At 38.4% G+C, this 23,749-nt stretch overlaps 1 protein-coding gene across 1 annotated transcript; it reads right to left on the reverse strand.

Annotated features, from left to right (window-relative positions):
* Nucleotides 1-1,161: 1,161 nt before the first annotated feature.
* LOC146004891 (uncharacterized) lies at nt 1,162-1,758 on the reverse strand. The gene has a single exon (XM_083143918.1). It carries the CDS (start codon nt 1,756-1,758, stop codon nt 1,162-1,164), a length of 597 nt encoding a protein of 198 aa, XP_083000044.1.
* Nucleotides 1,759-23,749: the final 21,991 nt, after the last annotated feature.

Genomic DNA, 23,749 nt, shown 5'->3' on the forward strand with positions numbered 1-23,749 from the left:
CAATATTAAAAATTGCGGAATGTTGAACTCCAACCTCGCTTCAGAATAGGCTATACCTTTCGCCAGTGAAGTTAAGACTGCCAGGAAACGCATAAACAAACTGGAACGTCAGAAGTGATATGCTAGCAGCAAATTTACAGCAGGCTTAAATTAATTTGTACCAAATACTTGTTTAAATCCCCAAACCACCCAAAAGCAAAGGAGTTGATGTGTTTTCGTTTGACTCTCCGAAAATACCCTCGTTCCCCTGTGTAAACATATAGCTGTGGGACTAAAGCTCACCAACCAATAACAAGGAAGGACAAATTCTCCTGGGGCAGGCAGATTGAAAGACTCGGGTGTGGAAGACTGTGCTCCAAGGACTGTTCTCCTGCAGCGTTTCGACTTACTACAAAGTGGGCCAAGAGTCCCTTACCATTCCTTGTAAAAATAGTTTTAGTAAAAATTGATGAATAACAACCATGTGTGACCACATTAGGCCTAGGGGGAAGTCATAAGGCGGGGGTGCCCTTAACGGCGGCCATCTTGAAAGCCGCCATCTTGGATACAAGTCCAGTTTTGTAAATAGGAAGGCAGGCATGCGATACATGATTTTAGGCTAGAATTTGATAAGGAAAACAATGGTGAAGTCGTAATGATGAAATCTTCATTTGTTAAAAAGTTACAGGCATTCAAATGTTGGAATCACACTTTTACATATGGTGCTCTACGTGCTTTACGTGAGCGTCCTCCAGCGCCACGCACGTGTGTACGTAGTCGTTCACCTCAATTGTCCATGACCCTGCTAAGTGTGTCAGGTAAATTATCAGCACAGGCTGCAAATATCCTTTTTTCCAGGTGAGCAATATTCCTGATCTTCTCGACTAATAACTTGGCCTTTAAATGACCCCACAAATAAAAATCCAATGGCGTCAGATCGGGTGAACGTGCCGGCCACTCAATGGGACCACGACGCCCGATCCACCATCCAGGAAATTGTTCATGCAGATAATGACGGACATTTAATCCATAATGGGTAGGTGCACCATCCTGTTGGAAAAATAATTGAAATGTATCATCCTCGGACAACACGGAGGGCAGGATGAGATCACACAATATTGCCAAATAATGATCAGCATTAAGTTTTCCAGGAATGACGAATGGACTAATTAGTTTGGTACCTCATAGGCCGCACCACACCATAACTTTATCAGCTCCTACCAATTTACAGTGCTCAACCCAGTGAGAATTGGTAGCGAACCAATAGCGACAGTTTTGTTTGTTGACCTCTCCTTGCACAGAAAAATTCGCTTCGTCGGAAAACAGGATTTTTGAGGCGAATGTGTTATCTGCTTCAAGTTGGGCAACTGCCCGGTCACAGAATTCCAGGCGTCGATCTGGGTCGTCTTCTGATAAATAATGTTGAAGTTGCAATTTGTAAGGATGCCAATTGTTTTTCTTTAGGATGCATCTGATGGATGTACGGCTGACACCACATGCCGCTGAGAGGCGACGAGCACTGCGGTGTGGTGATGTTGCAACAGATGCCAACACTGCTATGGTTGTGCCTTTGTGTGTTGCAGTAGTGGGTCTTCCAGACCCGGGTTTGTCCGCTACTGAACCAGTATCCATGAATTTCCGGAAGATGTTGGCAACACTCACATGAGACACAGGATGTCGATCTGGGTGCCGTTCATTAAATTCAGCTGCTACAACCCTTGCACTCCTTCCACCCCATGCCCTTAATAACTCTTTCCTCTCCTCTGTGGTTAGTGGCATGATTTAGGCACCTGCAACAAATAAGAAATGAAGGTGTGATTCCAACATTTGAATAACTGTAACTTTTTAATGAATGAAGATTTCAACATTACGACTTCACCATTGTTTTCCTTATCAAATTCTAGCCTAAAATCATGTATCGCATGCCTACCTTGCTATTTACAAAACTGGACTTGTATCCAAGATGGCGGCTTTCAAGATGGCCGCCATCAAGGGCACCTCCACCTTATGACTTCCCGCTAGGCCAAATGTGGTCACACATGGTTGTTATTCATCAATTTCCACTAAAACGATTTTTACAAGGGGTGGTGAGGGACTTTTGGCCCACCCTGTAGTATGGCAAAGTTCTCTTTCTCGCAAGAGAAAAACAGCCCATATTCAATGCTGCGATTGATTAGATGAAAACATTTTATCTTCTTAAACAGTGCTCCAAAGTTAGTACGTAGTACTTTAAAAAGTTCTTCGGGGGTAAAAAGTATATAGCTGTAAGAACCAGTGCTTCTTGCTTGTATGACGCTACACGCGTCGCAAATGGCATTTGTTTGCAACTAGTGATTTCTGAGCTCACGGAAATCGATGCCCATTTGTTGAGCAAGGAAAGTAAGTATGGACGGACGTAAACAGTTGTAATTACCCAACGTGAATTTAATATATCACACCGTTTAAAACTATTGTTCTGATGACTTTTATTCAATTGTGGAAATTACCTGTCTTGTGATGGAAGACCCATGATGAGAGAATGTGATCGTCCCTGACCACCGTCCGATCATTTGACAGTGCACACTTTGTTTGATGTTCTGTTTTGGTTCACATGTTATATTTTCTTTTCAGTACTCTTTCGTTGTAACAAAACATCCATACCTAGAAAACAGATTCGAACACCAGCCATATTTATAAGTATCGGTGAAGTACTCGCGTCACACATCTCTTTACTCTTTCCCAAGGAATTAACGGTTGCGGGTTCAAATCCGAATCTCTACAATGTTTTTTTATAGTATGTCGCTAAAATATATTGAGTCTGGAGTTTAGTGTTTAATTGTAATAATTTTGTTTCAGAAATTCGCTGTGGAATTCAACAAATGTTTCCAACAGCGTACTATATTTCCTTTTTATTTCTAAGGCACGTTTTGGGTTTATAATTTCATGCATACGCTTTGAGGATCTAGATACATGAGATCCAGATAAAAATTTTGCCCCAATTCGATAGTTGTGGTCGTCATTCATTGAATATGTGACTGAATATTTCACGTTGTTATTACACAATTATTATTGAATATTATATAAGTGATAACTGATGCAAGTGAACACCTGTACAGCACTGATAAGCAAAGTTACATATTTATAATCTTGGTATAATTTTTGTACGCGCTAAATACTTTTCATAACCATTTGATATGTCTGGGGTTCCCAGTATTACCAAGTAAATGTTAATGATAATAAAATTCATGTTAGTGATCCAAGCTAAATATCATGAAGTAAACCATAGAGCCAAAACCTTAATTCGCAGCATAATGGTATACGCGAGTGAAACATCGAACTTAAGTCAAAGCGTAGACGGAATGGTGCACTTGTTTGAATGGAAAATATTTGGACCAATAAGAGTGCAAGATATACGATGAATAAGGACCAATCGGAAGTTATTTTAACTTTAAAAAGATGCCCCATCTCAACTTATATAAGAGATAGAAGGTTAGTGTGGACAGAACATGAAATCAGGTTGGATGAAAGCCGAAACCCCAAGAAGGTGATGCAAGGAAATTTTGGAGAGAAAAGATCACTGGAAAGACCCAGAAACAGATGGAAAGAAGCAGTTGGAGAATAGGGAGTATGACTATTGATAACAAGAACTGGAATAGAAAAACCTTAAATGGGGTTGGATGGAAGAGGAGGATAAAATAGGTCTTGGCCATGATAAGGACCGGAGTGGCATAGAAGAGAAGAAGAATGTAATGAAAATTAATTTTAAAAATTGACTGACATACTATTCTAGGTGCAAAAGTATTTGAATAGCAAATACACTTAAAAACACGAAACAACAAGGATGGAAAGAAATAAGCATTAAAAATAAATAAAAATGTAATAGAAAAAGAAGAAGTGTTACTGAAAATTACAAAAATACAGAAAAGCCCATAAATGCAAAAAAACGTAAAAAATATTTTTGCCTGGGTCTATCTAAAGTTAAACGGAATGATATACATGTAAGGTTTTAAATTGTTTGAAAAGCTCAGAGAAAGAAATATTCTTCATCAACTACCAAGCCCTAGTCAGCACGTACATTGTAAATACTTCCTACTGGAATATTTCAACAGTTTAGGTATTTATCGATCCAAATTGATGAATGTTCTTATTAGTAATCCTAGAGTGCTACAGCCCAATATTGGGCGCTGGCTCACCTACCGACTGATCGCTTCCCTATCACGCGAGCATCCAGGAGACATGGAGATCTGCAGCCAGATTAGTGGGACGGGGAGTCTGCCCGACCAAACCCCAGCCATTGAAGGACGTTGCGACCACATAATGCTCATACTCAATCAAAGCTCACCTATTTCCTCACGATGGTGGGTTGCCACCGAGCCTATACGCAGACTGAAAATTCACGGAGACTGAACCCGTGATCGCATCCATGTCGTCCCGCAACTAACGTGTAAGGCAAGGTGTCTTAGACCACCCGGCCACGGCGGAGGACGAATGTTCCTATTGCTTTGTAAGAGTGAATGGTAACAATAATAATAAAGGATATTTTACATAAATTAGTTTCAAAATAATTGCAGACTTTTTATATGTAGCATGCCAAGATTGAGTGTAAAGTTAGTGGTTTCAAATAAATCTCATCTCTGATAAATATACTTTAGGGCCAGATATAAAAAACAAATATACAGAGCTGCTGGAAACATTTGTTGAATTCCACACCGAATTAATTTTTGCGAACATTCTGAAACAAAATTATTCAGTTAATTACTAAACTCCATACTCAATGTTTTTTAGCGACATACTAACAAAAACAAATTGGAGAGTTTCGGATTTGAACCCGCGACAATTAATTCCTCGAGAAAGATAACACAGATATCTGTGACGCGAGTTATTTAAGGATACACTTCCACATCGTTTGTACCAAATGATGTGAAACATGTTGATGATAACAGAAGCTACCACATTTCTATGTGACGAAGAGATATTCAACGCAAATTGCGTGAATTATAAATTTGCATTCATTGCACAGTACTTTAAAATGTGTTCTCATATTTGATATTTATAAAATATTTTTAAATATGCCATTTCGTGTTCGAACTTGAGGTCGATTTCCTCCAGGTGGTCAACTAGCGAGTAACGTGTTTCCAATTTTAACATGCCGATTGGTAAGTATACTCTTATTTTTTTTCTCATACTTATGCTTTCGATATTTTCTCTATCAATATGTTTGTTTAATATAGTTTTTTGACTTCATATTATGAATAAGAATGTAAATCGTTCACCACAGGGTTTCTCGCCTAGTTGAGGGAACTACCTGTAGTAAAGTTTGATACTCTCTGCTGCTGGTCAAGAGCTATATTATAAAATTAACGATTTCTGGACTTAGAAATCTTTCAGGGCGGTCAGGTAACATTTGGAGAATTGTACATGACCATTCATCAATATTCAACTCTAACTGATAGCAATTTTCTTGGTAACTTCCCAAAAGATCAATTTTTTTCAGTATGCAAATAACACTACGTTTGAATCATAACAGTCTATTCAAGTAATTTATTGCTATACGTAGATAAGAAAATACATGTTTGCGCCCTTCCGTTATGTAAAATGTAAATGTTTCTGTTCTTGAAAAGTGTTCCTTTCGAGCTTATCGTTTACAAACTAGACCTCGGATTTTTTTGTTTTTATCCTGTTTTTCTTATTTTAGGTAAATAAGATATATTATAAAGTCAAAATGTATTTTTAAAAAAATGACAAATAATAATACACTATGTTACCTAATATTATATATTTTGAGTATTAAAATATACTGTAAATATATGCTTAAATCAAACTTGTTTTAGGTCTTCAAAATTATATTTTCATAAGGTTCTGCAGCATTTTGTATCACTTAGAGGAATTTTCTCTGGTGACGAAGACTAAACAAGCTGAATAACCCTGAACTCAAAACCATCACACAGAGCATCAACACATAAGATTACTCTTATCGCGTGAACACCTACACTTCAGGGTATCAAGATAGAGCTTTGAATGGACGTCTTACACACAGCCATTACCGTGCCTCAAACAAGACTGCACAAGCAAGAAAGTTTCATTGAAAATATGCGTTCTTCCTGCAAACTGACTGCTATTGCGCGTAGCCCAGCTAACACCAAATTCAAATACGGAAGTTACGAGGACTTGCCGAAAATATAAGGTATCATAGCCCACATCGAGGGTGCCTTGGTCAGTATCATTTTTTTTGGAAAACGTTGAAGAAGAGCTAGAACTCAAACTGTCTGTCAACCTGGACACACTGGCCAACCTTGAATATCAGATAGCGGAATTAGAGAATCTAAACTCCGGATCTCAACTGTATCATTTTTATCACTTGATCGACGATTACATATTAAGCTGGAAAGGCTGCAACAATCCACGTCCACCCAAGATGACATAACGCAACTTCGAAATGATATACGCGCAACTGAAAAATGCCTCCGAGTTGGAAACGGACCACAAATCTCGAACGACGCAATATTTTGTCCACCTCTCCTTCCTCGCAGGAGATAGAGGGCTTGAAGAGAACCGTAAATCTCATACTCAAATCCGAGGGTATCAAACATGCATGCAATTATGTCATTTGGATATAGCTTCACCGCTCTGCCTTCTAACCAAATCATCACAATCTTCACACACTGCCCTTTTCCAAAATTTAGACTGAGGTGCATGATATGACAACCCTGATTTCCAAGTTGACGCTCGTGAAAAACGTGCAGCAGATTATCACGAACGTGTAATTTCAAATTGGCAGAATGTTGGCCAGTCAATAATCGGCCTTGGCTATTTTCAGCAGTCACCCTAGCAATTTGAATTAGCAATTGAAGCTACTTTACGTCTACGTGAAGACGACTAAACCCACCTTCGATGAGGACGTCCGTACGATTGGCGATTATAAGGAGTCGTGCGAAGCAAATGAATGAGATGCAAATTTCGAACCAACGTGAGAACCCTGAACGCCAGCACCGACAATCTCAAACCAACAGTCGCCTTCGAACTGTACAGTTTTCAAACCAAGAGATCGCCTCGCTCTTCAATCCGAAATCTGAACTAGATTTAGACTCCGTTAAATGTTTACCACAACTTTTCTTCGGCTGTAAACTTCAACTCGTCAAGATTTCTTACTGCTCTTTACCTCGAGCGGTGTACTACCCCACCATGACTGTAAAAACTTCGGAGGCGAATCTAAATTAAGCAACGTGGAGTTGATCGATTTCACGAATGCCGTAAGTCGCGAGACAGTTTTCGCGGATCTTGAATCTTACTTTATTGATATTGAAGTTGGTGACAAGTTGTACATAATAAACCCGGACCTATCGGCAGGCGGATACCACATTTTAGCTTCGTTCTTCTTTTCGCAACATGTTTAGGCAGGTCGGAGACACGTTTCCCAAATTTGCTTGTGCTCTGCATCTGAAAACCAAAACTGTAACTTCCGTAACAGAAGCATTCAAGTTTATCGTCGAAAATATATATATCGCTACACTACTTGCTCTCCGACAGTGGCAAGGAATTCTACAACTCGGTCTTCTGGTAATATTTTCAAAAGCATAACGTCGAGCATTATTCGTGTTACAGCATACATCGTAGAACTATTCAATCGGACATTGTAAACGTGAATGTGAAAGCATTTCACACTACTAGGTAACAACAAATAGATAAACATGCTACCTGGCTTAGTAGACCATTAAAATCACTCTGTGCATAGCAGAATGCGCATGAAGGCAGCGGACGTATACCAGTATAGGAGCAACGTATCATCTCCACCATTTCCTATCCCAAGTATCGACTCGCGTCCAGGAAGGCAAATTTCAAAATAGGAGATAGGGTGAGGATCAGCAATCTAAAACTTGCGTTTAAAAAGGGCTTCACGAAAAACCGGAGGAAAAGAACTTTCAACATTAGTTCTTGTCTTGCCGGGGAGCAGGACTACCTATTTCATAAAGGACAACCTAGAGATGGTTTTGAAGCAGTTCTTGTACGAGCAGGAGCTCAGCAAGACCAATCAACAAGACATGCACCTCACCGAGAAAGTGTTACGTATAAAAAGTGTATTGATAAATGGCTGGGACTTTGAGAGAAAGAGCTGGATCGACGCCAACAGTTTTATCTTTCGGAATATGAAACGTGGTAAAACGCTTAGCAGATCCAGAGTACTAATCTCAAGACCGGTGAGTTGTTGCCAGAACACAATCGGTCCCTTATTCTATGTAATTTAGGATGTGGAAAGGCTACGCTGACAGTGATCAGTTTCCTGCGTGCTCCGAACTATCTAGACTGGAAGAAAATGCACAAGCATGTGTTCTCCAACAGTTTAGAGCAATCAAAATAGCAGCAACTGTACGAAGAATTGGACATAGCTACATTTGCATTAGAAATAATACATCTTAACGATTGTTTCGAAAATGGTCTCGTAGTGCTCTACGGTGTGATATTGGAAAATCAAAATGCGATTTGTAAATTCTTCGCTGAATACCGCCAAAGGGTTTTAGACAGCTGCATGGACTGTCTTTACCTGGATCCAGCTCCTTCACGAAAGCTTTTAACTCGCATGACGGTTTCGCCAGATTCACACCAACCTTGGACATGTGTACGAGGATGTTGTGGGTGGAGACCTCAACTAAAGCATGTATTCAAATCTCTTGGCTTTATGTTGAGTTAAGACGATTTCAGTCTCGTGCCGAGAAAAAGAGATGACGAAAAATTCGAAAACAAAATCATCCACTATCTAAATTTTTCAACTTTATGTGAAACAATGTGATGTTTAAAAAAACAACAGAAAAATGGCAAAACGTAAAACGGACCACAACTTTAAATTACGCGACTACATCACGAAAAGTTTGAAGGTTGTAAAGTAGTGGGGTTTGTGGTGGGGACAGCACCACTTACAAGTGTAGAAAGTATGAACCCCCCCTTAAGCAGTTTTGCTATACTTAAAACAGGCTCAACATGCCCAAATGAGCTTTTTGCTCAAGTGTGGAATCCCCTCTAATCCAAGATTTTTGTAAAAATGCCCTCGGGAATCTCTCAGAAAGTATGACCCCCTCAGATTGATGAGGCTATACTTATAAAAGGCACTTCTGAGAGATTGTTGTCCATAAACCTGTCAAAAATATGCCCCTCTTGATGCCCACACCTAAAACTAAGCCACACACACACACACACACACACACACACAAACACATACATATTTATTTCTGGTTTAAGTTCAATTGGATACCAGGTTTACTAATATTAAAACAATGTAAATCTTCTAGAATTGCTCCGTGACTCTCTCATTTCTTACATCATAAACATATGATTTTTCACCTATAAGAATAACACTACATATGGTGTCTTCAGGTAAAGCCTCGTGGAATTCACAGATAATTTTAATGTTTGTCCTGTCATTAACCACAACTTGTTTTCTTTTCGAAGTGTTGATTACAAACATGGGTCTCCGTGCTTTGAATTCATCTGGTGTGTAATACATGTCAGTATTGCCTGTAGTGACTCTTTTGAAAGCCGAAAATGCTTCATATAATTTAAGGAAATCATCCTTGGACATGTCTAAATTGTAATTTTCTCTAGGAAAGACCTCATTTCTGCCATTTTTAAGATAAATGTTCTTGATGTTGCAGTTATCAAATTTACTTGAATTTTTTTCCTGATTATTGTGTCTTCCAGTCTGAAACAATACTACCACAAAATCAGGCATGTCGTATTGTATGCTGGAGAATGAATTTGTAGCATCAAACTCATAACAAGAACCAGATGCAGGCTTCTGTACGCATTGATATGTGTAAAATTGCAGAGGAATCTGTGGATTTTTTATTATATCAGCTTTGTATTTAAGAGCATAACTGGCTTCATATTCAACAACAGGGATTCTTAGCTCCATAGTCTGAATAATGCATTTGCCTGCATCTGGTAGGGTATTAGGCAGAGCTTCCCCGGTAGAGTTTATTGTACTGTACCTCATCAAAGCATTATTATCATTTGCAGCTCTTCTAAATGTAATTCTTAACCCACCCTTCCACATGATATCTTTGTAATCTGAGAAGAATCCTGGCAACAGGCGCATAGGGAACAGCACTGTGTGGTTCTTGGTTAATATTTTATCACCAGCTTCAAATCCACCTATTTTGTAGTATGAAGCCTCGGTTTTGGATAATTTTAATGTAGCCAAAGCTGTGGAGGTAATGCCGGGATAATCTATTCTGTTTATAACAACGCCATGCTTTCTGATCTCAATTTCTGAGAAAAGATGCGGCACAAAATTATCCACCAATCTTATATTTGAATTTGCCGGATAATCTGTACCATCGAGCTTTACGACATCAAATTTGATGTATAGATCTGCTCTGTGAGGGTGTATAAATCCATCGCCTACATCAAGATCCACCTCTATTTCTGTGTTGGGTTGATTTAAATTTGCAAATGTCCTCCTGTTTGGGGGGAATGATTGTAGCTCATAACTCTCAATATTTTCCATTGTATGTATTTTTATTTAAATGTTAATCTCTATGATTGCAGTTGTTGTGGCTCCAGCAAAATCAACTAATTCTTCTTTTTCATTAGTGACCATCAATTCAATGTAATCTATTCTATTATGACACACGGGAAAATATAATGTTGGGGATGGATTGTAGATGATTGGCTCCATGAATTCGGAATTAGGTTTGAATGTTGCAATGATGCCGGTTTGTTTGTGAGTGCCTATGCCATTTGATTTGGTGATCATACCCTCGGCCACATTACAGTGAATATTCAGAGTCTCTATGGCTAAGAATTTGGGTATATTCATAGCAGTGTGTTTGATGGCTGGTTCAAGTTTTGTGTTGTTCTCAAAGCCTAACAGCTCTCCTATAGTACCCAGATTCACTGTATCTGTGGCAGACACAATCTCTACTCTGTGAGTGACAGAATTTTGACTTAACACTATACCTCTGGGTAATTGAGCATTTAGAGTGGACAGATTATATTGCCCTGGAGTGATGACAATTTTTTGATCCCCTACTGCAATTGTGTTGTTGTGGTGTGTAATATTAGGGATCAGGTACATGCCGTAAAATGCTCTGAGAGCTATTGTTTTGGGATACACTATGTCATCATGCAATTTGAGTTTCAATATTGAATTTTGGCTGGTGAGATGGAATACCCCCATGATGTTTCAGATACCACAAGGCCTTTTGAAAATTTTCAATTGATGGTTTATTTATTTGAGACATATATCTGAGAACGGATAAACACAAATGTCCGCAATTAACATCTTTGAAGTTTTGAACACGGGCATTATTGTAATAAAGATTAGCTGATTTTAGATATTTTATTAAATTTTCAGGTGGAACACCTCCAAATGAATCAAACACAAATGCCTCATCGTTTAAATATTTAAGATAACAGATCCAGTGAGTGCCCTGATTTTTGTACTCATCCAAATTAACAATGCCACACTCTTTGTTGAGTGGTTGTTCTGGCAAAGAATCAGACATGTACACACCTCTAAAATGTTTGATGCCCAATGGCTTGATTAAAGCTTCAATATCTTGGTTTGTAAGCGGCTCTTGTTTTTTTTAAACTTATTCATGGCTCTCTTAACACCTTTGCCTTTTTTCTCCATGGCCAGGTTATGGCGCCTCTGCTCATCTAATTCTGCCCTATTCTTCTTGGCATCTATTACTGTTTTTGCTATGGCAGCTGATCCCCCGGCCAAGCTCCCAACAGCCCCGAGTGCTGCTAAGATGGCAGGGATGGTAAATATGAAACCCCCCACATGTGATTTTTTCCTGGATTGCTGTAATTTTTTTAATTGGGGGGTACTAAGCAACAATTTCATACCATGTCCCTAGGCAATACAAGAATTTTTTTTCTTGCGCTGCTTTTTGGTTAAAAGACTGTCAATAGTTTTAAGAGATTTGAGACCTGCATAAGGTATTTGATACATAACACCCTTGGCCTTCATTGTAGGTTTATTATATACATATTCACAGCCCCCACCCCAGTTTTTGTTTGGTGCTCATAGCTATGGTGGTTCCCAATGCTGCTATTTTTTCACTCAAAGAAGCATCTTTGCTTACAAATCTGCCAAATGCAGCCTCTTCTAATTTCTTGTCTGCAACATGTCTCTTGTCAAGATCAGAATGTGTGTTGTATGCTATGTCATGGTCTCTGCAAGCAGCATCTAAAGGATTTACACCAGGATCACCTCTGTTTAATCTATGATCCAGTTTTGTGCCTGGACCACAATACTGATAGCCTGGAATGTGTAGTTCAAATGGCAACTTGTTTATAATGTCATTAACAAGGCCCCGACCCTCAGAAATATTCCAAAATTTAGGTGGTAGAGTATTAATAATTTTTATAAGATATCCAATCCCCTTAGTGTCATTCACTATAAAATTAGACAATTTTGTGCTTATCATGTCCATAATTCCAACCTTTTCATTGTAAAAATTGTGGTTGCCAGCATTTTCCTCCCCGGCTATCACCAATAACCTATCTACAAGTTTCCTGACATCATCAACCCACACAAATTCTTTAGGCAGGGTGTTGTATTGTTTGATCCCACTACCTGTCTTGATCTGAGACCATATGGGCTTGATTAAATTGTTGTATTTTGCTCCACTGCTAGACTTGACTCTTTTTTGTGTGGGATCATTGTTCTGGTATAGAGCATCTGATTTTATTAATATTTCTTTGTAATGCTCATAATCCTGATCTGTATAGCTGCCAGGCCTTTTCCGAGTCATCAGTTCCCACAATCCAGGTGTTCCGGGGTACTTAACAAAAGCACCTTTTTCTCCGAGACGAGATTCTGAATAAACAATGATATCATCTCCCATAAAAGTTACTCTGAAATTACCGATTCTATGAATAATGCTGCCATCAAGCTCTGTGTCGGCATATAAGCCAAAAACCTCATCTTTATTGTCTTTAGGTGTGGTTAAATATTTTTGAGCAAGAAGACCCAATTCAATAGGATCCAGAGTAGCTTCAATTCTTCTAGGAGCAACAGGACTAGGTGTATGAATACTGGAAAGTGGGGTGAATGGATAATCTAATATGTTCCTTGCAGCTACAGGCACAAGCTCTGTGATCAAATCTTGATTTTGCTCTGTAACAGTTTTGATATTCTTACCTAAATTATTAATAGCATCAATGACAGGCTGTTCTGTTTGTTTGTGTTTTTCATAAATTCCACGGTTCTCTGATTTCCATCCCTTAAATCTTTTTACAAGATAATCTCTTAACTTAAGATCATCAATGACTGGTCGTTTCATGGTTGTTTATTTATGTCTCAACGTCTAGAAAATCGTTGATTTTATTTCTGTATTTTCCAGTATTAGGTGTTCTTGTCATATCAATTGTGACAAACCCATAACTGTCCTGGTTCCAGCACCTACTGCAAAACTTGGAAAAATCATTGTAGCTCAAGTCCCCACCTACATATTCATCATGTATGTGTTTGAGGTTGGTATGGTCTTGATGAAACACACATATAAAATTGCTGTTGTCTCGGATCAGCTGCTTCGGTATTTTAGAAAAAGTCTGTGCCAGGTAGAAGCAGTCAATGTTTTTGTGTCGGCCCTGTGTAAAGAAATTTCTAACCTTGTTTTGATTATCCAGTATAATGTCATCAAACACAACAACAGAATTATCGAGACATTCATGAAGTGGCTTAACATCTGGTTCAAAAGTGGCAATATCCAATCCATCATATAGCTTCATCAGCTGCTGATATTTTAATTGTTCCAAGCTCTTAGAGAAAACATACAAGTGCCTGTTTTTCCAGTCTAACCAGTTGGGTGCCAATAAAAAATTATCAACCATTAGTGTAGTTTTACCACAAGCAGATGGCCCAACAATAAGACATCTAATATTTTCAGGCAGCAGCACTCCATTTCTCTTAATCTGCTGTTCAGGTTCTGGCAGCCTTTTTATAACATCCCAGGTGCTCATATTATTATTTTGTCTGCATCGATCCAGCTGTTTTCCGGATGACCCAGCCATTTGACAAATAACTTGTTGCCTTTTCTGCGGATGATTTTTTCTATGAGATATGTGTCGGGCTGTTTAGTTTTGCTGAGCTCTTGTTCATAGAACCTGCCTTTGAGAATTTCTCCTCGGTGATCTTTTATTATATATGTGTTAAGGGTCCCGGGTTTAACTTGAACCACTGTAAATAATTCGGTGCTCCAGTTTCTCGTAAAGCCTCTTTTGAATAAGTGCTTATATTTGCTGATTCTTACTTGGTCCCCCACCCTGTATTTGGCCTTTCTTGTTGTTGGCTGGTATCTAGGATAATAAACAGTGCTGATCAATTTTTGCTCATCAGATGGAGTTACTTCAGAGGGTTTCATGTTGATTGTGGAATGGAGCGAGTTGTTATATTTATGTAGAAGTTCTGGAAGAATATTAATCCATTTATAATTACCTTGGAGGGTAAATTGTTTATACATAAGATTTTTTAAGGTTCTGTTGAATCTCTCTACAATTGAGGCTTTGAGATCACTGTAACTCGAATAATGTTTTATTGCCTGGCTTTTAATAAATTGTTGGAACACAGAATTATAAAATTCTTTGCCATTATCTGTTTGCAAATAGCGCGGGGATCTTCCTGAATGATTGATGATTGTCCTGAGGGCTTCTGTAACACATTTCCCAGTCTTGGATTTGAGTGGCACAGCCCAGGCAAATTTTGAAAATGTGTCTATCACAGTGAGTAGATACTTGTAGCCCTTGTTGATTTTGTCCAAGTTTTTCAACTGTCCAGTTGCCAACTCAATCAAGTCGCTCTGCCATAAATCATCTATGCCCTTTGTGACTACTGGGAGTCTCTTATAATTATGTCGGGCTTGTCTGTGTAATTCATCAACAATAATTTGTCTAGACATAATATGAAAACAAGAATATTGCAACTATAGGGTGTTCAGCAGCTGATACTGCAGGATTTTCTAAATATAATTTGTCCCCTATTTGTATTTTAAATTCCAAAGTGCCATCATCTTCAGTATAGGCTGTTTCTAATGTATTGGGATCTGTAAAATCCTCTAACTCTACACTGGTGATTTTTGGTTTGTTGTCAGCATTTGTTATTGATAAGGTAGGGTAGTGGTATGCCTGTGGTTGAAGCCAATATTTGATCTTGATTGGTCTCAGTGTGCCCCCAACAAAAAACTGGTAATAAAATTGTGCAGGGGACAGCATATATATTTTGCCACCTGGTGTAAATGGAGAATCATATTCTTTGTTGGGGATGCTGTACAATTCAAGAATTACTGTATGTTTTGGATTCTCGATTATGCCTGTTATTTCTTTTTCTGCTGTAAGCAATCTGCTTGTTACAGATTCAAGGTGCTCATTGATGGTTCTAACAACATCATCGTGGCCTGGCTTTATTTTTATGTCCACAACAAGTTTCTTGTATTGTTGCACAATCTCTTGAAGCTGGGTAGCAAAAACAGACAGAGCATTTGCTTGATTGGATTCCATGGTCCCTAGCTGTTGCTTGATATTAGCTACAATTTGTTGCAAATTTTCAACAACTGCCAATTTTGAATTTTGAGCAGTAAGATCATGGACCTGTCTTCTGATATCCTCAAACAAGGCATGCAGTTCATTAATATGTTGATTAGTTGGTAGAGTGGCCACTGTCTGAGTGAGATGTTTGATCTCTGTCTGGATATTCTTGATATCTTCTGATTTCAATATGCGATTCACTGCCCTCTTAATATTTTTAAGTTCCTGTGATGTAGGTAGATTTGAAACAGTATTTTGCAAAAATTCAAGTGCCAATTTTACATTGTTTAATTCAGAAGCATCAGCCACATTTTGCATGGCATTTTGGAGCAGGGCTATATCTGCCTGAGAGGGTGTGGATTGTTGTAAAATTTCAAGCTTTGTTTGGATATCATCGATCAAGTGATGAAAATGAGATAGCTCAGATTCAGTGTTGAGGTTTTCAAGCTTTGTGATTTGTTGCTGGACACTGACAAGGGTATCTACAATCCCAGGCAGGCGAGTTTCTTGTACATTTGCCAAATCATTTTGCACTGCTGCTATTGTACCTTCAAGATGGGTTATGGTACTTTGAATTTTTCCAAAATCTTCATATGTTTCAAGTTGCAGCTTAATATTTGCTACACTCCGAGTTATTGCATTCAAAGCATCAGAAGATGGCAAATTGTTCATAAAATTTTCAAGTGTCTCAATATTTTCTTTAACCTCGGCTATGGCATTGTGCAGAGGATCCAGATTAGGTATTTGGAGGGATTGAATCTGTTCTTTTAGAGTGGAAATCACTAGATCAAAATCTTCTTGTGACTTTATGCTTTTGACAATTGTTTGGAGTTGTGTCTGGACATTATTTATCTGCTCTTCCAATTGCTGTTTCAATTGCTCCGAGTTGTTAGCCTGGGTCTTAAATTTGGCTTGAAGAGCTGCTACAGCTTCTTCTAAACTTTGAAAATTATCCAATGTGGCCAGATCAGTATATTTTTGAAGCAGCACTTTGAGTTCGGAATCAATTTTAAGAAGAGGGTCCATGCATTGTGATTGCAAATTTGTAATTTCTAATTGAAGACTGGCATTGAGTGTGGTCTGTAAAGCTTGCAAATCACTTCTTAATTTCTTGACTCTGACATCAAGCATCAGAATCTCATCACTGTGATCTTCATGCCTTGTGTGGCCAAATATATCATTAGGCATTTTTGTTTTATTGGTTATTTATTATAGAGTATCTGATTCTTAATTCTATAAAAAAGGGTATAAGCTTGTCATATGATCCCGGGACCTCAATATATAAGCAGTCACCAGCAGAAACAGTATATACAGTGCCAGAAATCATGTTTGAGTGCTTAATTCTATAAATATTTCTCCCTACTGAAATTTTAACATCACCCTCAGGGGTTGTAATAAATTGCAATTGACCACCTACAGGTAATTGGTAATGATTTAAATTATTGTTAAATATGTACAATATTTTACCTGTTTCTTCATCATTATCTGTAAGTATGCTGTTCAGATGAATAATTAACAAGCCACTCAGTTTAGACAGCATATCAGAAGAGGGTTGTGGTGTCGGTAGCTCCATAATAGCCTGTTTCTTGAACCCAAATAAGTTCATAGGCATGTTTATTTATTTCAAATCATGCTCTGTAATTGGGCATTGTTTGCCATTTTTCAAATCGCAATGACCCCAAGGTAAAGTATGTATGCCACATAATAAAATACATCTCTTATCATCATGTGGGTCCAGGGCCACTTTTCTTACAACATTTGAAGTCAACAAGTGATCCTCACTCTGAATTCTATTTTCTGATGTTCTGATTGAACTCTGGGATTTGATGCAATTTTTATAATCTTCAAATACAAGATCTTTTTCCACAGTAACTCTGCCAATACCCTTGGCCTTTTTGACAACAGCACTACATGTTTTAAAACTGTACACCTTGGCACTTAACCCAGCAAATGCCACAATAGCATCACCACATGTCTCATCTTTTAACTTGCCAGGCACCTTTTTGTTGTGGGGTTGAATTATTGTATGTTCACTGGTATCAAAGTATTGAAACAATTCAGGCTGTGCAATATCTTGATAAACATCTTCTGTTTGAATATCAAGAATAAAACTATCCGTGTCCATGTACAATAATTTTACACGATCACCATAAAAAGGTTTCAACACGTCATAATACAATGTTAACATATGTAATTTGGACAATTCCAATATTGCAGCCCCTACATAAATAGGTTTATCAAACTTAATCTTTGTTTTCATCATGTTGAAAAGTGCCATGTGCTCATCATAAATTCTTCTGTAATTGAAGTTGGGCTTTGCAACCAATTTTTTGCTCCGGCTGGGGTCAGTAATTATTTTAACATCGGTATGTTTTCTGACATTTTCAATAGTTTTGCCATACACTGAATTCACCATCAATTTAAACAAGCCCTTATCAAATTGGCTCTTTGCAGATGTTCGAAGCTCTGTGTTTGTATCAATGTATGGTTTCAACCATCTTGAGTGCCTGAACCTTAAGACTTTGCCAACTTTGGTCACTTGGACACCATGTTTCATCAGGAACTGGAGGTTTTTGTAATATGTGACATATCCCTGTTCCGGCTCCAGAGTCATCATGAGCTTCTTCTGTTTAGAGCCAGGTGAGCACTGACCCTCGGGTATTGGGGGCAGATCAGAAAATTTATTGTGCAAATCATCAGGAATTGTCAGATCAACCTCTAAGAAGAGGCCACAGTTACTGTCATCAAAATCCTGAAGATCCTCAATATTAAAATCTTCGACCCATTCAAGCCCTGCATATGGCAGTTTTTGCATCATGGCATGACCATAGAGGTTGTTTGCATCTACATACAGTATATAATTTGATGGCCGTGCTGGATCATAATCAGGCATATGCTTGTTATTTGCTCTGGCATATCTCTGGGAACATTGCACCATCCCACCTCTTATACATTTCTCCATAAACAGATACATATCTTGATCGTGGATCAGATCCAATTGCTTTTTGGTGTTGAAAAACATTGCAGACCATGCTAGGCCCGGGGCACTGTAAAAATACACTGGGTCCAGTCCATAATTTTGCATGGAAGATTTTCTGAATGCTTGCAATATATCAGCTAAGAGGGTGACATCAAGTTTTAAATATGCCATGTGATAATCACCAAATGTCTTGCATTTTAAATTGTTCCACATCAACTGAGCATGGTGATAATCTTCATCACTGATTCCAGATCCTCTGATTCTGCTGTAAAACTGTTGTTGTGGTGGCAGGGAACACTCATCAAATTTAGAACAATCTGTAACATAGTCATATGGATATACACCCTTCCGCCTAATTAATTTCAGGTCCTGATTTGGAAACAATGCACGTGTGATTTTGAATTGATCATCAGATAATTGAGTGGCCAGTATAGGCAGGCTAGCCGATAAAAATCTGTAAGAATCAAGAAATCTTATGCGAATAGGAACACCATCAACTTTAATTATCTTGCTAATAGATATATATTTTTCATCATTTTCAGCTAAAATATTTAAATTCTGCTTCTCAAACCCCTCGTACCTGATCAGATGATGGAAATCATAATTGGATGCTCCGTGGCAAAATATGGGGACAAATCTTGGTCTCTTGATCTTAATATTACAGCTATTACACAGGGCCTGTTTATATCGACCATCTGTATGAGAATGGTGATGTACCTTGATATTTGTATCTGAAAATTCAGAATCACATAAAGGGCATTTTTCTGCATTGTTGAAATCTTCAATCTGTTCCTCTGTTAAAGGCAACATAGGCTTTGATATTAATAAGATGTTAGATGCTATGTCACGGCACACATTTTCTATTCTATGTGCAAATATTTTGATGGCATTTGGTCCCTTGTATGAATATTTTTTAATAACAACACCATCCTGTACAACCACATAACAAAAGCTGGAAGGTTCATGCAGCTGGTATGGTGTAATTGAAGATTCTTCTGGATCTGGGCTACAGAATGCAAGAGATTTGAGATTCGATTCGGAATCCCAGACAATATATACTGGGTGTTCCAACGAGGCTTCATACTTTTTGAATTTGCAATTTTCACTTGGATTAGGCATTACCATATGAACAGGTTTATGATTGCCACAGTATTTCAGATGCTCAATTAACTTGTTTTTAGCAATTTCTGCACTCTCTTCACAAACCCCCTTCACCATTTTTCTACCATCAAATTCAGTTAAACATCTTCTGCACAACTTGAATATTTTTTTATATTTGTCTAGTTGTGTTCTCACCAAAGCTTCAAGATTATGTATCAGAGTGTAATGATATGTGCCATCCCCTTCAATTAAGAGCAAATCAATCGGAATAGCAGATTGATCATCAAGTGTACTGATTCTGAGAGGTGCTATCGGGCAATTGCCAGTGGAACAAGTAAATACATTAATAGATAATTGCTTGCCATCGATGTGCCTGGCCCTTTTTTCAAATTTATCAATATTCTGAACAGACATTGGATATTCCAAACCCTCCATTGCATCGTCAAAATCATGTTCATGCTGTTCGTAATAATTTATTCTCTGAGGATTTCTTGAAGCTGGAAACAGAGCAGCTAATATACACCACAAAAAGCATTTCTGGTCGGTGTTTTTTATATTGACCACAGCTCTTTTGTTTTTGATATTAGCAGGTAATGGCAGATATGTAGATCCTTGTAACGGATTGAATTCAGAAATATTAACATAGAGCCTGTGCGGAGAGCCACATAGGCTCCATCCGGACTCTTTTGCTGCAAATTCAGAGTGTTTCATATTCAATTGATCCATCAATCTGCTTATTATTCTGTCTAAATTTGTATTTGAATATACCGGTACAGTTTCTGTTAAGTGGGGATGTATAAATTTTGTGCCGTTTGGTTTCTTATATTGTACAAACAATTTGAGGAAGAGCTTATAAGAGCCATTTTGTGCATTTAGAATTGCCTGCACATTAGGATTTACACTGTTCAAGAAATTCTCAATGCCGCATCTTGGCTCTGATACAAACCGGTGATCCCTTAATTGGCCGTTAAAACTGCTACGGATGGGTTCATAGCGTGGCTGCTTTGCTGCTCTGGCATTAAGAGGTGCTTCGTGCTTTCTTTTCAGACCAGAAGTGGATGGTTGTGTTGATGACTGTACAGAGCAAGTATCTTTATGTTTATATGTGAAATATTCCATGTTATATTTTCTATTGCATTTGGGGCAAATTTTTGTGGGAGTTTTGTATTTGTCTGGATTACAAATTTTTTGATGCTTGGCCCAATTAGAGCTGGATATATTTTTATTGCACTGATTACAATATTTTTGATTTGGCATTTTTGCTGTTGTTTATTATATACAATTTCCTGGGTTTCAATTCAAAATTCTATGCTGGATAAAAATATCAGTTGGGTTCAGTACTGTGCTTTGTGTGTTGTGTGTATGTATATATGTGTGTATGTGTATTAATATTTTTGGCTTTGGTATTTATATACAATTTCCTGGGATTCAAATCAAAATTCTGTACTGGATCAGTTGAGTTCAGTGCAGACAAAAAAACTGCATAGCTCTATGTCAATTAGTTCTTGAGATATTGTATTTAGGAACCACCTTGGCCCCCCTGCCAAAAATTGGCTTTTATTGTATTAGTATATATTGTCTCTATGATCTTACTTGGGTTATTCCAGTACAGACAAAAAAAACTGCATAGCTCTATGTCAATTAGTTCTTGAGATATTAATTATTTTGTATTTAGGAACCACTTTGGCCCCCCTGCCAAAAATTGGCTTTTATTGTATCAGTGTATATTGTCTCTATGACCTTACTTAGGTTATTCCGCCAAATTATATGCTTCAAGTCTCCTATACTTTGGTGGAGCCTGTTCAGGTTCTATCCCCCACTTGTGGGTTCCACTGCCGAGCCAGCAATGGTGAAGAATCTGCACTGTGCCCTGGCTTTTATAGTTTTGTCGGACCAATCAGAAAACACCACACATCGCATTATGTCGTACAATATTAATTGATTAAATAGTTACAACATGATGCAATAGAAGTGACCGGGGAGTAAATATGTATAGATGTGGGTAGGTGCGGGTACGGGTGGGTTAGGGGTGGGTAGGTATGGTTGTGGGTGGGTAGGGGTGGGTAGTGGGTAGGTGTGGGTGTGGGTAAAATGGGGGTGGGTAGGGGTAGGTTTGGGGTGTAATCAGAAACATAAGCTCTTCTCTAATATTTTGATGAAGTACTTTCTTCTGAGCGCACATCCTGTTTTTCTGCTGAGCGTACATGCAATCCAGACCGCAGCGCCATGCCTCCCGGCGCGGCGGCGGAATTGTCTGGAACTAATCGATGTTGGAAATGCTCTGCTCGAAATATTGATCCCACCCATACTGCAGCGCCATGCCCCAGCGCGGCACTCTCTGGAACTAATCGATGTCAATAAGACTGCTGATAGAACTGCCGGAGCTCTGCTAATAAAACTCAGGAGGCAATAGAACTACCGCTCCAAATATTGATCCTACTGTTGCCGCTACCAGCACCGCGCTGCGGGGATCTGAGGAACTTGCTCAAGTATTAATCCCACCTCGGTGCTGGTAGCACCGCGCTGCGGGGATCTAAGGAACTTGCTCAAGTATTAATCCGGCAATAAAACTGGGAGCTGTTGAGAACTTAGGTCGGAAGATATTAATTCCCCCGGCAGGCAGGCAGTTCTCAACAGGGGTAACTTGAAATTTTGTATACATATTCTACTAGAGATTCTCTATATTTTATGTGTCTGTAATTTTTATAAATAGAATTTTCTGAAAAATACAATATTAACAAAATTTTGAAATCTATACATGCTAGGGCACTATAACAGTTACTATACTTAAAATATCATACAATATCAAGAGGGGCATATTTTTGACAGGTTTATGGACAACAATCTCTCAGAAGTGCCTTTTATAAGTATAGCCTCATCAATCTGAGGGGGTCATACTTTCTGAGAGATTCCCGAGGGCATTTTTACAAAAATCTTGGATTAGAGGGGATTCCACACTTGAGCAAAAAGCTCATTTGGGCATGTTGAGCCTGTTTTAAGTATAGCAAAACTGCTTAAGGGGGGGTTCATACTTTCTACACTTGTAAGTGGTGCTGTCCCCACCACAAACCCCACTACTTTGTAAATCCGAGAATGTTGGATTCTACAATGACAACCAGCGTCATTTTCATCACAACATGGATGCCATTAGCAGTCTCAGTAAATAAATTAAAAGTGTTACTGATCTGAACTAAGATCTAATCACAGAACTCCTACCGCTTCCGGCTCGAAACTACGCAGATATTCATCCATCTCTCAATAGCATTCAAACCCCACTCGCGCTTAAACAGATGTTAAAACACCTAGCCATTGGCAGCACTTCTTTGGACAAGATCGAATTAGGTCCCACAGCAATGGATTACGTTAGCACCTGAAAATATGACAAGGAAAAGGTTTATAAATTTTACCCGAGCATCCAACCCAAAAAAGATGTTATCTTCAGGATTGGCAAATCTATAATTACCTTGGACGATGACGACGTAAAATTCAACCTAGGTGAATGCAATTGTTGGGCTAGGCATCCTGTCCCCATAGGATTGTGGAAACTTATCACCAAGAAGTATTCCAAATATTACATAGACGAAGATTACCAAAAATACACGAATATTTTAGTATATTAGGATGCTTTGTATCAAGACAATGATGCCACACAGAACCAAGTGAAATCCAGCAGTGGCGAGAAATAAAAGAACCTCATCAAGCCTATAGGGAAACATCTAAAGCAGGCTACGGCATCAAACGCTACAGCACAGTGTCTAAGCATTTTTGTGGGAGGACGAAATGAGAAAATTGTACTTTGGAGTCTGGTAATTGCGCGCGAATATAATGCCGGAAATGAACGTGCACAACGAAAAGGTCGGCTTAAAGGACATGATCGCCTCCAGGCTTGCCAGCTTATTCGTGAATGAAAGAAATGGCATCGCTTATCTGTACAGTAATTTTGGGGGTTCAAACCAATACTTAGTACGAGGCCTATTATTTTCATTAAATTAAGCACAATTGTAAACCTATTTTGATGATGTTTTTGTCGATTTTATACTATTGCAAATCTGTGATTTTTCACCTCGTACTTGATACGAGTATAGAGACCTATTGTTTTTAATAATTTTAGCACACTGGTAAACCTATTTTGACGATGTTTTTGTCGATTTTATAGTATTGCAACTCTGTGATTTTCTCAACTCG

This window comes from Lepisma saccharinum, chromosome 22, assembly GCF_977018435.1.
Source record: "Lepisma saccharinum chromosome 22, izLepSacc3.1, whole genome shotgun sequence".
NCBI lineage: Eukaryota > Metazoa > Arthropoda > Insecta > Zygentoma > Lepismatidae > Lepisma > Lepisma saccharinum.

Bases quoted from the DNA above. Each gene is read 5' to 3' on its own strand.
- LOC146004891 (XM_083143918.1), bottom strand. From the start codon at position 1,758: ATGCCACTAACCACAGAGGAGAGGAAAGAGTTATTAAGGGCATGGGGT.